The sequence below is a fragment of the Anguilla anguilla genome, chromosome 13 (assembly GCF_013347855.1).
Source record: "Anguilla anguilla isolate fAngAng1 chromosome 13, fAngAng1.pri, whole genome shotgun sequence".
NCBI classification, from domain to species: domain Eukaryota; kingdom Metazoa; phylum Chordata; class Actinopteri; order Anguilliformes; family Anguillidae; genus Anguilla; species Anguilla anguilla.
The window spans coordinates 23054533-23072427 of NC_049213.1; the positions used below are offsets into that span (position 1 = coordinate 23054533).

The 17895-nt window shown below is 40.8% G+C and overlaps 1 protein-coding gene across 1 annotated transcript; it reads right to left on the reverse strand.

Annotated features, from left to right (window-relative positions):
• Nucleotides 1–1704: 1704 nt before the first annotated feature.
• Nucleotides 1705–12606, reverse strand: si:dkey-42i9.6 (uncharacterized protein LOC558619 homolog). The gene is made up of 5 exons (XM_035389145.1): nucleotides 12361–12606; nucleotides 11161–11266; nucleotides 7844–7974; nucleotides 3701–3976; nucleotides 1705–3036 (listed from the first exon to the last, which is right to left on the reverse strand). The coding sequence occupies exons 1-5, from the start codon at nucleotides 12419–12421 to the stop codon at nucleotides 2867–2869; spliced, it is 744 nt and encodes a 247-aa protein (XP_035245036.1). The 5' UTR covers nucleotides 12422–12606; the 3' UTR covers nucleotides 1705–2866.
• Between the last annotated feature and the right edge of the window lie 5289 nt (nucleotides 12607–17895).

Consider the following 17895-nt stretch of genomic DNA (forward strand, 5'->3'; position numbering starts at 1 on the left):
ATATTTTGCACCAACTTTTTAAAACTGTATTATGGAAAACCACTGTAAGTCAGTAAGCATTGATTGCAATGTTTTATGAATTTAGTTGCTTAATGTGTAATTTACTGCTAGAGGAAATAATTGCAGTTTGGCTCACTAAAGAAACACATTTATGAAGGTCATAAACATGATCTGCGGTAATCAAATCAAATGAGCATCATAGGATCTCTCTGTAGAAAACTGACATCATATCCTCCAGCCATTTTTCAGTGAGAAGTCACTGGTGTTTAGTTAATTTTATAACTCGTTATAGGATGGCAGATTTAAAATCCCTTGAATATTTCACTTTTTATTAAGAACACTTGAAGGAAAATTCCAGGCTAAAACACCTTGACATTTTTATTATCAAGTAAGGGGGGAGCAACTGCCCCAGGTGGAGGAGTCCCATTGGGGTCCCATTCACGAGTGAGGGGAAAGAGGGATTTGGAGATCAACCCCCGTCTAGTTGCAGCGGCCGCAGTAATGCGGGCATTGTATCGGACTGTGGTGGTGAAGGAGCAGCTGCACCAAAAGGCAAAGTTCTCGATTTACCAGTCGATCTTCGTCTCCACTCTCACCCATGGCCACGAGCTATGGGTTGTGACTGAAAGACTGCGAATACAAGCGGCCAAAATGGAGTTTCTCCGTAGGGTGGCAGGGCTTTCTCTCCTTGATAGGTGAGGAGCTCAGCTGTCCGGGAGGACCTCAAAGTACAGCCACTGCTCCCCTGCATTGAAAGGAGTCAGTTGAGGTGGTTCGGGCATCTGATAAGGATGTCTCCTGGGCACCTTCCTCTGGGCGTGTCACTTTTCCATTTTTTCGCAGTGAAAATAATTCCGTCGATGACGTGGTGATATCGTACGGTGATATTGCCACAGCAGGTGCAGTGCAGTTCAATACGTGTCTCTCTTCAACTCGCTATAAGTATCAGGTTTTATGGCCCCATAGGGACAAGTCAGGGGTTTCGCTTTGTATCCCCACTAATCAAAGCAGTGAAATCATTCATCAAGAGGACATACAGATTTTTGACATGCTAGCAGCCTCAATAGTCCAGAATGTAACAGCGTGGCTTCACAGGGGATTGGGGCATGGCCACAACTCTACTTTTAGCTAAGTACTACTAGCTAGCTAGCTAATGCCAGTGTGTCCTGGGTAACATGGGAAAATAACATGCTGGAGCAGATCCAGAAGAAGCCCGACAGGATAGCAAGTGAAGAATATTGTGAATAGCACTGAAGTAAAATATATTACGCATCACACACATAAAGCCTGGAACGCATGGCTCATTGCTGCTACACGTTTACCAATGACGCAAGTGTTCTGCCTGGAATTTTCCTTTAAGCACACAGATTTATACCTACACTGTTTATATATGCTTGTTTGAAATTGTGTAACAAGCCCTACGGGGATGATGCAGTAATGACCTGGGTGGGGCTACCTCCAGAGTCATTTTTGCTTCCAAACCCAGGTGATTAACTTGAGCTTCAGGTATCACATTGCCTGTTCCCTGAATTACTAAGCATTTTACCAAGGTAAAATGATATAAATTTCTCCCCCCCCCCCCCCCCCCCCCCCAAGCAAGAATTTCCTGTTACAGAATAAATATACCCTATGTTGACATGGAAACCAGTGACTAAAGAAAAGGTATCCATGACAGATGTATGAAGCAATGTAAATAAATGATCATTTAACTGAAAAAACAAGCTTTATTTGAACAAACATAAACACAGTTTTGTAACATTAAAAAACAGTGGCTGCTGAACTGTATTTTAATTTGTACAGCCTTTGTTCAAAGTATTACCACAAACAGACAATGGAAGTGAAATCACTGAAACCTACTCCTTTAAGCAGGACAGAAATGCAGAAAACTGAAGTGCCATCATGGGACTCCATTATGGCAAGTATAGGTTTTTTAAGGCTAAATTGTGAGCAAAGTCACACCCGGTGTGTATATATACATGATGAGTGCAAACCAATCCAATGTGTAATAAAGGCAGACGGTTTCTGTTTGGTCTTCGAGGGCCAACTGTTTGCTGAATTCCCTGTTTTGACACCAGTGTAACCATGCATCTAGATAAAAACAGCAAGGCATATTCTGGAGGTTTTTTTTTTCACCATTTTCGAAACAGGACAAATAAAAACAGGTTTTACATTGTAACACTAAAGGTCAACATTCATAAGCTATGTCATTTAAAAAGAAAAAAAAAACCCTGAATCAACAGAACAGAAAGTGGATCCTATAAGGCAAGGCTCCGCACTTCTGTCATCAGACGGCTAACTATGGCACAGCTGAGCATCAGTTCACACAAGCAAAACGCAGTTCTTGTCAAGTCATTTCCAATGCCTAATCTATTCACAGACTGGTTGCAAGCACAACATACTTGAAATTATACTAACAATGTCTATGATTAATTCCCACTTTACAGAGGACTTCATTTCCTTTACACTTTATAGTTACTCTTTACATGTTTCACTCATCCACGCCACTGTACTTAAACTAGACAAACTAAAGTTATATTTACCGACAACGTGGCTTGTTAGACATTTTCCCTTTTGAGGTTAGTTAACAAAGAGGGCACAAAAATGAAATTTAAAAAAGGTTCCGTTTGTTAATGTTGATAAAGGAAAAATGATGGTCTTCAGAATTAATTAGAATGCAATTCAAATGAATTTTCATGAATGGTAAAAAAAAAAAGTGGCATTATATAAATGAGTTTGCATATGAAAGATGCTCGATTTTGGGCCATGAAACCAGATTGAACACCAGAACATTTTGAGATGAGGGGAAACGCTGACCAGGATGGATCGTTGAAGTGTTTGGAATATGCAGTGGCAGGCATGTCTGTGGTCAGTAGCCAGTCTTCGGGGGCTCCACGAAGGCTGGGTTGTATGCAGGCTGGGCGACGCTCTGATCGGGCTGGGGAGGGTAGCCTGGCTGTGTTGGGGGTTGCAGAGGATAGGCCATCTGTCCTGGACTGTACCCAGCCTGGCTGTAGGGTGCCTGGACTGGAGGATAACCTAAAACAGTAAAGGATGAGTCAATGTAAACACGACAGTACTGGCCATGGCCAATAACCGTATGCTTCAGCAGTTCCGATCAATAAATCCAAACGTTAATGCTGAAAACATTACTTGCAGTCTACCACAGTGATATCAAGAAGCAAGACAACAAGATTGTGGACAGATTTTTGTTGTTTTTTTGCAGTTGTACTGTGCTCATTTCTGATGTTATCGCTGACGACCCTCCAGAAGAGTTCTCCCTTATTCCTTAACACAGGAGTGAACAAAGAGGGCTGTATCTGTTTCTGGATTTCAGGGCAACTTCTACTGATTATTAAATTAGTCCATTCATTTACACAATTTGACATTTAAAGGTCAATTTCTTGACTTATGGCTGATACAAGACAACTGAAGATCGTTTTGTCCCCATATGTAACACTTCACTCTGATTCAGTCTACAAGTGAACCAACAGTAAAGCATGTGGCTAATTAGTTACTTAAACCAGCGGGTAATTGGTGGAAACAAAAACCTGCACACACCCCTGCCGTTGCATGTTCTCCCTCCCCTTCACGTTTTTGGATGAGCACATTCTCGCAGCATGCAGCTGCCGGGATTCCCAACTGGTAAGAAGGACCAGGACGCAGTGAGGCAGTTAGGGAGAGAGCGCTGTGTTGCTCTTACCTGCCCCGGCCTCTTGGTAGGGCGGGGGAGGTCCAGAGACCTGGCCCTGGTATCCTGGTGGGAAGGCCTGGCCCTGATATGGTGCGGTGGGCTGGCCCTGGTACCCTGGTGAGAAAGGCTGGCCCTGGTATGGTGCAGCGGGCTGACCTCCATACCCTGGCTGCACAGGCACAGGCTGGTACCCCGGGTACTGGGCGCCCTGGTAGGGCTGGGAGGCAGAAGGTGGCGGGGGGTAGGCCGACTGTACCACTGTGGTGGTGGTAGTCGCTATCACAGCTGTGGAATAACAAACTATTTGTAGAGGACCTTTCATACAAGGAAACAAGCAACTCAATGTGCTTTATATTAGAATGAAAAATACACTAAAAATGAAATATGTGGACAAAAGAAAAACAGAAATACAATCAACAATAACTAAATTAATCTTCACTGAAGCTGAATTTTCAGCTGAGACTTCAAATTAGCAGCATATGAAGCCTCATTTTTTTGTGGAAACCGATTTAGTGCACATAAAGAATAGGATGCTTTAACTCTCATTGCACATAATTCACCTTTAGAAGACAAATTAACAAAAAAATATCCAAACTGAGCCAAATTCATGGGGGTATGCTCGCACACATTGCTGAACATGGAGCATAGCAACACACTGGTGTCCTTGGACAGTATCTTAAAGAATGCAGTCAGACAACTAGAGAATGCTCTTACTTTGCTACACCGAGGTACAGTTCTTGCTGCTCATGCTATAGGACCTAGATACCCCAATCTGGCCCTTAACGCCAGGCATACTGCTGGTTTTCTTTTCCTGACTGATTGATTGTCACTGACTGGCCAGAAATCCCACTCACCTGGTGCACTGGAGCCAATTCAGTTCCTAATCAGAGGAGAAGAATGAAAACCAGCAGTATGACTGGCTTCAGAGGCTTGATTTAATTGACTATCCCCTGTTATAAGTCATTAATAGTGCCATCAAATTAGAGTTTCTCCTGGTACGGTACCCAACATCAATTTTCACGGATCCTTCGAAGCACCATTTAGCGTCTAGCAGGAATTTATAGGACAAAGAGAGGGTAAAAATACAGTAACTGAACCATACTAAAAACTATCACTTCTTGCAAACAGCAACCACATTCCTGTGTCTACAGCTCATGGGGTGGGAACACTTCCTGTCAAATATCAAATTACAGGAGTCACTGTAAGATTTTGGTTTAATGTATGCTTAATAGCCTGAATTGGGCTGTTGGTTGCCAACCTAGACCAGAAAACTGAAATAAAGTTTTATAAAAGTAGATACACAAGTAGATGCTTCTCTTACTTTTTTGTTTGTGTGCATGCCTGTTTTTATCTTTTGTTTTAGGGCTGTCTAAAGGACCAAAGTAGAAATTGTAGTCATTAGGAAGTAGATAATATATTTATATGTAATACTAAATGTACGGTGTATTTTTCCTCACAATTTCCTGCATCTAGTTAGGCACAGAATTTTTAATTGCTATTAAAAGCGTTTTGGTCCTGGCCTTTCCTGAAATGAACTACTCTGGAACACAAACCCAGTTCTGTTTACAAGCTCTGTCATTCTCTAGAGCGGCTGAAGCTTGCCTCTACCCGAGACAAGGCCTTGCTGTAATTTGTGTGCAGGTTGCGGCAGGAAGTTACCAAATGCAAGTATGCGACCACTTTCTGTATGACAGACCTTTGTCTGCTCGCCCCTCCCCTCCCCCTCCTTTGTGGTTGTCTTGGAAACTGTGAGTCAGACAGGATGGGCAGGCCAGTGTCTGCTTTCCATTTGCGCAATCCAAATCATGATTAGTGCTGCCAGGAAGCCCTGCTCACATGGTAGCAACATTGCTAGGAGGGGAGCTAGGGGAAGTGATAAGACTCTTCACTACATGCCTGTTCAAGGATACATTGTGGGAATGTTAGTGTCAAGAGAACTGTTTTTTTTAGAGCTTAATGCGCAATTGACTGGCTATTTAGTAAGTGTTCAGCCTTCATGTTTTACTTAGGAACGAGTGCACTGAATTCATGTTTTTGGGTTTTAGCTGAAAAATACTGGTGTTTGTTTAAAAATACTGAACACAAAACTAGCCCCTACTAAACCTTCCATGCATTATTTCTGTATGCAATGCTTATCATAGTGAGGTCATCAATATAGGATATCAATACTTTTGTGAGAGCATGCTGATGTTAAGGTGTTTGTACTTCAGTCAGCCTTGTCATTGTACAGAATGGAATGCATGAAAAAAGATACTTTCGGATTATAGCACGGTATTGTGCGTCAGACTCAGCATCATGTGCTTTGTGGTTTGGGAAAACGAAAGAGCACAGGTTAAACCCACAGTACTTCCTAAAAGCAGAAGTTCAATCTGACTAGATCCCTCAAGCAGGTGGATCCGTTTTAGTTTGTGGCTGATACACAAAACATGACTTCCAATGTAAAAAAATAATAAAATAAATGCATACCCTTGTAGTATATGGCACTTTCCACACTGACTCGACTGTTATCACATGACACAACTTATTTTACTCATTGGTCAATCCGTGAACCTGCACAGCCATCTCTTATCCCAGATACAAAATTCTGGCATGTATGTGGCTGTCTGAAATAAACCGACACAGGCAAACTTCTTTAAGGCTCTATGTGCCTATTTTAACATTTTTCTTTCTGACCAAAAAATAATTAAAAGAGAAAGTAGCATCAAGTAAGTCATGGCATAACTGTTACCCCATCTCATACATAAAACATCTGCTGTTATGCAAGCACAGTGAGTTGGCTTTGCTGCAATATCACAGAGCCCACCATTATAGCGGACCAATTTGTTTATCTATAGGGCATCATCACAGTGACACCATCTAGTGCAGTAGCGTTCAACAAGGATTTGTTCACTTCCATTTCGTTTTAGATTTTTCAAAAGTGTTGTTTCAGTTTACGATGAGGTTTTTTCACACAGTTTTCATTTTAGTTTTATGGTGATAACCACGGTCCACACACATACTCAAATAGAGCTACTAGCCAATCAATTACTACCAGCATTGAAGATAGAGAGCAGAGGTCTGCAACCGTGGTCTGCCATTTATTGTTCGTAATCAGCACTTCATTTATCACATTTATCACGGCATCTGACCAGGTTGGGCCTGGGTCCTGGGTCTGAATTGGCATCTGATTGATGTATTCCTTTTTATTATTTTTTTTAAATATTGGCACCCAACGTGGGGCTGAACATATCCAATTAACGATGTGCTATCTGCAGCCGTATTCATGCGTGATTCAATTTGGGAGAGTGTAGCTCCACTGAAACATGTGGTTTTGCTATTCTGCTTCTTTTAACGCTGCAGCCCACAGCCCATGGAGCTGGTTGCTGATAAGGTGAAATCAAAAACCAGCAGACTTTGCGACTCACCAGAACCACAGGTGCAAAACCCTGATAGAGAATGACACCAATTCCCACTTGAATTTCCAGGTGTCTTTTCTTATATAACTGTGAAATAATGCTGGATAGATTTATAGCTAAATTGTTCAGTATTGACTGATTGGAATATACTTTTTTCTTTACACCATCTCTTGCTAATATATACATACTCCTAGTCAGCACTTGCACTTTCTGTCTCTGTGGACTGTACTGTCCCCTTCTAGGGACTTACAGCACTTTGATCCCTGGTCTTTGAACTTTAAGTCACTCCGGGCACGAACGTCTGCTGAATGGCACTAATGAACTGTGCAGCACTATACTGCCACAATGCATTCAGTACAGTTTTCCAGCAAGGCAACATGTACAGCAGGGATACTCAAGTCTGGATCTGGAGGCCAGCAGTACTGGGGATTTTAATTCTTCCCCAGTAATAAAGGACTGGTTTAGACCTGGGACAGAGATGGCAGGTGACTGGAATCTCTGGCCAAACAATAGGATTCATCAATCAACACTCTCAGGTGGAAAGACAATTATCAGTACTCGTATTCGTATCCTTGGTGTAAGGGTTTTGTATTATACATTTAAAATGGGTTTCCTGTTCATTCACAGACATCATAGTAACATGTCATATGGTATGCATCATCCTTTAAAGTTTTTTAGCCAAGAAGTCACATAATTATGCAAGTTTTAGACCACATCGTGCTAAATCAGTTACAAATCTTGAACAGTTGGGACTCACGTGTTGGCTTTCGGCAAATCTTGTACAGACAACAGCAGGGACAGACACAGCAGGAAATTATGAGGATGATGAAGATGACGAAGCTCACAATAGAGCTCGTAATGGTAACAATGTTGCTGTCATCTGATCTCCTGGAGGAAAAAAACAGCTAATATTAATGAAGAATATTTTTTAATGTAATCCATGGCAACAATGAGCCTAAAAAGAGGATGAAAGGCATACTACGCAGGATTTTTGGCTTTGCTATGGGCCTTGTGTTTACAATCAAAGAAGTCTCCTCTTCTGTCCGTAACCCCGCCCACTCACATACATTGTTATATTTGATATCTGTTTTTATTTTTTTTTATTTTTATCTCTGTTTTTCTGCTGACGTCATCAAGGAATAGCAAATTCCAAATTTAGCTCTGGTTCTTGAATGAGCCCTGTTGGGCTGTTATTTCGCTTCACTGCACTTGTGCTTCTTCAACTTCGTCATTGCAGTGGCTAGTTAGTGTTTTTTGGTGTTTTCATGCCTGTTCTCCCAGGTTTGTTTAGACAGTGGTACTTCAGAAGGCCAAATAAAATTATACCTGTGGAAAAATGTAGAGGGAACAAAATAAACTGACTTCCTGTCATGCCAGCCTACCAAATCCATGCCCTAACAGAGTCCCACCACAAATCCAGACATTCTAATGTGGCAGTATTGGCTAAGTAGAAAAGACATAACGAGTACTACCAAGTAAAAACATTATATAGAGGCCCATAGGGTATGACAGAGATGTAAGAAAAAAGGATATAAATCAAATGTACTGTCATTCAGATTGCACAGACAGCAAACATATTTTTGCAACTAAATCAAGCTTGTTACGAAATTTGTTTTGAGACCATGTGAAACAGATTACTAGAAACTGCAATACCGTTTGCAGGGCTCACACAGGAAAAGGCCTAACCAAGGGAGAAAAAAACACTTCAAAAGCAAGACTTACGAACTTCCTGAAACTTAACTTTTTTCTGTCTACAATTGAATTTACAGTGAAATATTATTCAATCAAAGTGTTTCTTTTGTTTTTTTTTTAAAGACAGCTGACAGACTGCCCTTCTTATGTATTTCTCCCACTTTATTCAGACAGGGGGAAAGCAGAGAGAGCTACAGACATAGGCTAGATGGGATCACAGTACAGAAAGTACCCTGGCCAGGACTCAATCCCCCGTCTGCACAGTGACTCAGTATGTAGAGAAGCATCAAGCTACAGTCCACAGTCCAGCCTTGTATGGGGAAATTCTATAAAACTGCATTTGTTTCTTTAGCACAAAGATTTAAAAAATAACAAATCATTGCAGGTGACACACAGATTGACTCAGCTTAATCAGCACTTATAAGCACCAAAAACAATAGCAATAAGAGTTAGCTCTCTGCTTTGGTCCATTGAAAACTGTAAGATAAACAAACACTTGGCAGGTCAACATAACAAAAAAACTGTTTATGCAGCCACAAGTATGTAACTGGTAAGTCCTTGCACAGTTGCTGAGACTTACATGAACTCCACCCAGAAAGGCCCAGGCCAGGATTCAAACCCAGGACCTTCTTGCTGTGATGTGACAGTGCTTCCCACTGCATCATTTTATTTCTCGTATCGTTACATACAATCATATAAAGTGGTAACACCCTAAACAGGCAGCCATTTTAGAACGTCTTTAGACCCCTCTATCCCTCTATGCATGATACCACATCAAAAATTCAGTTCTGTTTCATCATCTCGTGTTCAAAATCCACCTATGGGGAATGACATCCGGTCATGACTCCTCAGAAACATCCAATTGCACCAAGTCTGGCACCAATACAGACAGTAGTGCGTCCGATGCTACAGGATGCACCACCCTCCTGTAAGAGCATATAGGACGCTACAGTGCTACTACTCATTAGTTGACATTCGCTTCTCGTGATCATCCGAACTGAGCTTACACCCTCAACCTTGCATCTCACAACAAGAACCCTATCACTTAACTGCCCGCAGGTTCGAGAGTTCGGTCAGTGCTGATGTAGGTCTCTAGCTTTCCGCCCTCACTTGCTAGTTCCCTTCTGTATCGGGCAGCCCACGCCTTCGATACACCCCCCTGCTCACGCTTTTCATCCACTGCCTTACTCCTCTCAAGAGGATCAAAGGCTGCATATGCTATGTCCTGTGCGTGTTCTCCACACGTATATGGCAAGGACTAAGGCTTTCAGAAAGTGCGACCAGCTGTCGCCTGGGGCCCACCCTGCAAAGGGGAAAGCCATCTCTAAGCAGCGGTTGTCTCATTGGCTTGTGGAAGCCACTGCTATATCATGTGACTCAAAGGAGATAACACCCCCCTCAGACCTGAGGGCTCATTCTACAAGGGGCATGGCTGCATCATGGGCCCTATTCCGTAGGGTCTCCTTGCAGGAGATTTGTTCAGCTGCAGGCTGGGCTTCTCCACATACCTTTGCTACCGCTTGGATGTTACCTGGACTCCGGTAGTCCACGCAGTTCTGGGGGTGAGCTCTGTGTGAAGCTCACGCATCTCCCCTCACCTGCTGTGTGTTTAGTACTTCCTTACATGGGATGTGCCAGACATGCCCTCCCCTCAAGGGGGGAGGCTGCCCTTGCTGGCCTGTCAGTTTCTCAGCTGTGAGCATAAGGCAATGTGGGAGTTGTCCATATCTCCCCATAGGTGGATCTCGAACACAAGATGATGAAAGAGAACTTTAGATTACTTTTGTAACCCCGGTTCTCTGAAACATTGAGTGGTGAGATCCACCAAGACTGCCACATTTGGCACGCACAATAACTGAATATGTTCACTAATGAGTAGTAGCGCTGTAGGAGGCGGTGCCTCCTGTAGCATTGGACGTGCTACTGTCTGTCAGAGCCAGACTTGCTGCAACTGGATGCTTCTGAGGAGTCATGACCGGATGTCATTCCCCATAGGTGGATCTCTCCACTCGATGTTTCAAAGAACTGGGGTTACGATAGTAACCTAAAGTTTTATTAATTTGAATACACAAAGAAGGAATTAGATATATGAGGAAAATTGTAAACCTAGGTCTGTAAAAAGCATAAATTGTGGTTGAATTTTGATGGACAGACCCCTCTGTGTTTAAAATTAAAACAAGCATGGTGGTTCAAGAATGGATATTACACAGAACGAAACTATCACTTATGGTGTTTATTCCAACCACATCCTACATAAATATGGCAATGGGGAACTTCTGTTGACACTGTGTTTCATAACTGAAAATGATTTATGAAAATACTTAATGGCTAAGTGTACATACAACTACTTTGTCCTGAAAGTTGTGTGTGTGGTCTACATACCAAATGAGGCATGTGGACTCGTCGAGACGACTCCTAGGATCGGAGCAGCAGTATCTGTTAAAGCAGGTGCCACAGCATTGCTGGTAGAACGAACAATCACAATCACCTGGAATAAAACAAAAAGACTATATGTCTGAGAACCAGGATTTCCGACGGCTCGGCCTCGGAATTCAGGTGGGGGGTTGTTGAGCATGATTATCAGTGTACAGAAATGTGTCGGTAAAAATACAGAGAACTCTGAAAGAAATACAGCAATGATTATCATGGTACAGCAATGACTGGCCCTACTTATCTAGGTCTGGTCATTTAATTTGGCTAAACAAATAACGTACTGTTCACGTAATTTTTTCGCTAAACGTCATCCACGGTTAACGCAGAAAACATCCAGTAAGTAGGCTACTGATTATGTCAAGGAAGGCAACCTCCCATTGCCTCCTTGCACCTTTAGTGCTCATCATGACAAGGATGGCAAGTGATCAAGAAACGAAAGGCTATATACAGGAAACACAAAAAGTAAGCAAGCAGTTGAAAAGACCGCAACACACTGACTTTTTAGCTACTGATAAACTCAGTTTCTGGAGTACTCAGTTTTCAACGGCCTGTTGTTTTCATGAACTGCCATAGCTACTGGAACCTGCACGTACCTTTTACCTCCGTTGTCCCCTGACCGGAAACGATATACCACAATATAACTAGCCTATTCAACATTAGATTGAGGCCAAATTTTCGCCCCAAATAAGATGAACTTGCTATAAAAGTGGTAAACGTGCATGCGTTTTAATAGGTCTGTTTATCTAGCTAACTAACAGCTATCAGGGACGCAAGTGTCCGTTTACTAGATAGCTAGCACAGCCACCACATATGTGATAATTATCTTAATAATTAATATAATTTAAATATAGCCTATGTGGGAGGGGATGGGAGAGAAAAACAATTATTTCCCCCACGATATGTAGATTTCACTGCGTATGTAGTTAAGTAGAATAACATATTCCATAGCATGGGCAAGCTTGGGACATGTTCGTCTGGGCTAAGACACTTGCAAGCCCAACTTCCATACATATCGGACAGCTAGCTAGCTACAACAGTAGCTATACGACAAAGGCTAATAAGTTTCTTTCTTAAAGACATAGCACACAGGAGAAACATATTCTGATAATGTTAACAATTATCTAAATAAACGTACGAGTAGAAACTCACCAAAAGCAGATGGAATGAAAGTCAGACACAGCACAAAAATAATGTAAGATGTGGACGCCATGGCCGTGTTTCAGCTGAAGCGCTTTTCCCCCTCAAGTGAAATATGAGAAGTCCCACATCGTTCTTGGTGCAAGCGATCTCACCAGATTTCCGCTGTGCCTACGTCCTGCGCATAATACAAACAAGGATGGAATACGCTACTGCACACAAATCGCTACAGTATATGTGTTATTCCTTCAGTGTAGACACTGCAAGCATTAACATTCGAGTGTGTCAGAGTGTTTCAGCAATTAGTAACCGAATATACGCAAATATACATCTAGGAAATATACGCAGACGCAGTTCTAATAACAAACCGATTAAAAAAACATCTGGAATACAGGAAAAATCTGAATTATTATTGCAATAATAATAATAATAATTATTATAATAATGATAATAATAATAATATCCACAAGCAGCTATTAATGGGGCCCAAGCAGCATTGAGTGCATAACTGCACAGTCTTATGCATCATTTGTCAGAATGTAATGAATGACACAAAACACCTGACTCTGATACATCTTGGAATGGAAGAATTTTTAATTTAGACAAAGTAGTTGAGGAATTAGAGCCAAAAATATGAAAAAGACATGCTTCCTATGATGGTGGCACTAGAGCACAACTATTTGTAATCAGTATGCTTTGTTGACTTCAGACAAACATGGGAATTTACGTTTCGCCCAGGTCGCATGTGTTATTCTGAGGTAACACATTCTTTTTACTCATATTTGCCACAAATTTTGAAAGTGTGTTGTGGCTGATCGCTTTGAATTACCAATTTTTTTTTGATATCCTGTGTTTCATGAACATTGGCTCACCAGTCTCGAAGGAGTTCATTTTGACTGTGGAATGAAATATTTTAAATTGTGGAAATTTACAGAAATTAACCAACTGGGTCAATCTTATTCAGCTCTCTTTACTGAATGTACAGGCACCACATGTTCATTCTAGGCCAAAGAATGTCAGAGTTATGGTCAAAAATGCACAAAACATGTTTTACCTGAAGGCGGTGCTATAGAGCATAACAACTGTGGTCAAATTCCTTGTGGCCATCAGCCAAATGCATCTGTGCAAGTTTTGTTCCATTCGCTGCAGTGGTCAGGAGTTATACCTCACTTCCTATTTACTATGTATTCTTTGCAAATTTTGTGACAGCAGTATGGTTAAATGCTTTGGAGCAGAAAAATTATTTTGGTAAGGTTTCATCTTCAGCCATTAAAGGCTCAATTGGCCAAACTGTGTAGGAGCAGTTCAAAAACATTGGTTTCTCAATATATAGCTAAATTGTAAAAAAAAAAAAAAATCTAATTTGGCAGAAATTGTAAACAGTGAATGTGTTATCCCAGGAATCTGTCTAAAAAAGAGGTGTTTTTTTTTATGTTTCTATGTCTTTCGGTTTGTGAGATATAGGCAAAAATATAAAATGTGTTGCTATAGCGCCAACATGTGGTCATTGTCTATGGGTTTTGATGACATGATGACAGTAGAGTGACATTTACAAGCTATCTACCAAAATTTGGTAGCTCTACGCCATATGGTTTCAGAGATTCTTTAAAGGCATAATAATAATAATAATAATAATAATAATAATAATAATAATAATAATAGCCCGGTTTGGGTCAAATAGACCTGTTTTTAACTTTTGGTGACACTTTTCAAAAATGTATTTCATTACCAGTGGCTAAACCAGTTTAACTTTGGTTCTTGTTTTGTGTTTTTATTTGTTATGCACCATAGCCTGCAGCCATGCCAACCTGGATCATACTCCTGGTTAATGGCTAAAGCTAAGTAAGTGTGTGTTTGGCCTATGCTTGGATGGGAGACCTCCTGGGAAATTGTAAGTTGCTGCTGGAAGTGGTGTTGATGGGCCTGCAGGGGGTGATCTTCCCTTTGGTCAATAAATCCCCAGTGCAGTGACAGGAGACACCATCCTTTATAGGAGATGTTGAACAGAGGTCCTGACTCACTGTAACAATCCCAAGGCATTAATTGCAAAGAGTAGGAGCTTCCCCAGTGTCCTGGCTAAATTCCCAACCTGGCTCTCTCAACCTTGCCACCTAATTGTCCCCTGATTTAATTGGTCAAAAATCATTCTCTCCCTTTCCACTTCTGTGGATGTGCGGTGACCATTCTGGTGCAAAAGGGCAGCTGTGCATCACCCAGGTGGGTGCTATACGTTGGTGGTGGTTGAGAAAGGTTTCCCCCAGATCACTGTAAAGCACTTTGTGTATCTGGAAAAGTGCTACATAAATGCAATATTTCATTCATTCATTTGTATTCGCTTTATGTCTTTTTGCCTATATGATCTCTGAACATATGAGAAAGATGAAAAATAATTGGGAATGTCAATTCAAAATGATAAATATGAATAAGGTACAGCATGCAATCCTGTTTTTGTTTTGATCATTCACAGATAAATTATTTATTATTATTATGATGCCTTTATTATTATTTATATAAATCACATCTTTAACAGAGACATCCAAAAGGCAAATTACATTACATTACATTACATTACATTACATTACAGGCATTTGGCAGACGCTCTTATCCAGAGCGACGTACAACAAAGTGTATAACCATAACCAGGAACAAGTATGACGAAACCCCTAGAGAGAAGTACCGGTCCAAGTACAGGGAACAACCGCATAGTTCAACTTGGACCCTGGTGGTTAAACTGATTAACACTAACAACGAGAACGGCAACAACGCAATCTATGGAAAAATAAAAATAAATAAAAATACAAGTAGTAATTAATTCCACTTATACATTTCTATTGCTAGTCATATGTTTGCTGACAGTTGTGTAGCAACTTACTGAAGATACATTTTATCTTTATTAACATCAATTTGATCAGCACTATCAAATCTGTGGCAAAACAAGTGCAGTAGTTTGCGGGGATTTCACAAAACCACAACAAGCACATTAAAAGCTTGCAAAAATTGTCTAAGAACAAGAGCATACTATGGTTGTTGTGGATTAACTCATGCCGTCTTCACATGTCCTTGTTGTTAGCAACATACTAAGCTAAGTTCATTGTCTTTGCCCCAATAAGATTGATGAAGGGGGATAGATTGGTGGACCTGAAGAATATATATTTACAAAGCCATAGTTTGGGAGGTCATTCTTGTCATTCCTGTCAGAAAATCCAGAGTCCACCTCAGTTTCCGGGTTCAGTGGATCCAAAATTGAGTTTATTTATTGTCTGCAAATCTAAAACTGAAATTGCTCATGCTGCTCTGCATTCATTGTGAGGAGTTTTCCTCTGGTTTGGCAAACTATAAAAACCAAATACCATTGCAAACACCATTAAAGCAACCATAGGGGCGACATAGCTCAGGAGGTAAGAGCGGTTGTCTGGCAGTCGGAGAGTTGCCGGTTTGATTCCCCCACCCTGGGCATGTGTCCCTGAGCAAGACACCTACCCCTAATTGCTCCCAAAGACCTTGCATGGCAGCCTTTCACCATTGGTGTGTGTGTGTGTGTGTGTGTGTGTGTGAATGAGAGGCATAAATTGTAAATTGTTTGGATAAAAGCACTATATAAAAATGCAGTCCATTTAAAGCACAAATATTGACAAACAGTAAGGACATCTATTCCAGAGGACATTTTTTATAAAAACAGTGGTGTGTCCATATTGTTTGCCTCAAGCCCAAACGAATGCATGTCTGTGTTTTTGTTAATCAAAAAATCATCTAGCACTCGATGTACCCATTTTATTGGCTTGACTGACTTGATTGTCTCCTTTTGAAATAGTAGAAATAAGGCCTAAGTATATTCACCAGGGGGCGCACTTAAACCACAATCCAATTAGTTTCATCGGCACAAGCTGCACAAGCATACACATCAGGTCTCCACTAACCCCATCCTGAAATCCACCCTTGAGCTCTCACACAATGCGATGTTCATTCTCCCTGGATTGAGTGAATGTTCAGGGTTGTTCCTTAAAATATGTTTACAAGTGTCAGAAGGTGTGCCATCCCTCTTCTGGTAATGCCTGCGAACGTGGAAGAGGCAAGAAGAGGAGACATACTGCTGAAATGGCACAGTCCAGGGGGATGAAAGCTGCCATTGTTTCTAGTCATTGTAATCGTGACAAAAGAAAGTACCACTAGACAGATCACCTTAACCTTAAAATAATCTTAACACAACTGTATGACATTATCCAAAAGGAAAGCCATGGTGCAATCTGAAGCCCTGAGACAGTCAGTGCGTTTACATGCACAGTTGAAATCGATCTATATTAATAGCTCGATTTGGCCAAAGATGAGATTATTGTCGTTGTCCCAATATACATGACTCGGAAAGAATCGATTTATTCACCGAGGTGTGCCTGGCGAAGGCTTCTTATAAATCTTGGTTCCTCCAATTTTGTCGCAACTTTTTTTGAATAGTTCGCCATTCCGCGTTTTTCTTCCATCCATGTATTTTAGGATATTTAACTCATTTAGTTGCGATAGCATGAAGTTGGTCTCCTCGTCCTGTCGTGTCTAGGAACCGACAGAATTCAAAGTCCAATCATTAATTTGTAGAAAACTACTTCACGAGGGAAAAGACACCACAGCAGCAAGCTCTTCAGAAAAGTTAGACTTTATTTGCACAGGTGCATAAAGCCGGATCAACTCTGCAGAACTGAACCTCAATTGTCAGTTTTACATTCATTTTATACACAAATGTACCCCACACTCCCCTTAACACATTTCTTAAAATACCAGCCATCTGTCCTTCTTGGCACCACAATGATTTTAATTTCCTGCTCTTGGGTCGGCCTGACCTTCTTGGAACAAAAATGATTTTCTGTTTCTTAGATGATAACGTTATTGCGGAATGTTACCCCAACTTTCCCTTAAACAAATATTAGTCTTTATTCTGTAATGTTTCTTTAAGCATACAAGTTACAGGATTTATAGCCTCCTGTAATTTTCCATTTATATTCAGTTTACATAAGGGTCACTGTAAAAATATTAGTCTTCTAGCACTTCAATAGCGTTTTGTTAGTTTTGGAAAAATATTCGTCTTCTAGCACTTTTACTTGGCAATAGCGTTTTGTTAGTTTTGGAAAAATATTAGTCTTCTAGCACTTCAATAGCGTTTTGTTAGTTTTGGAAAAATATTCGTCTTCTAGCACTTTTATTTGGCAATAGCTTTGTTAGTTTTGGATTAATGTTCTCTGCTGTATCTTGGCAGTAGTGTATGATTAGTATTTGGTTAGTGTTTTCTGCTGAGTGAGTAAGTATGGTTTTTTTTAAGCCTTCTGCGTTTGCTTTTTTTTCTACAGTGGATACTGTGGTTTCTTGCGTTTCCATAAGCTTAGCTGCAACTACTGATATAGGTTTATTGGATTACATATTGAGTATATGAGTGTATAGTTATACATGTGATATATTTTTATCATGAAGTATCGAGAGTTTGGAGGAAACAATTTGATCAACGTTGATGGGAATACCCTAACTTTAACATGTGACGTCATCTCAATCATGGGGAGTCTCAAC

Coding starts and splice junctions, on each gene's coding strand:
- si:dkey-42i9.6 (XM_035389145.1), bottom strand. CDS start 12,421: ATGGCGTCCACATCTTACATTATTTTTGTGCTGTGTCTGACTTTCATT. Junction 3,977..7,843: donor GATTTGCCGAAAGCCAACAC/GTGAGTCCCAAC, acceptor GTTATTCCACAG/CTGTGATAGCGACTACCACC. Junction 3,037..3,700: donor CTACCAAGAGGCCGGGGCAG/GTAAGAGCAACA, acceptor TTACTGTTTTAG/GTTATCCTCCAGTCCAGGCA.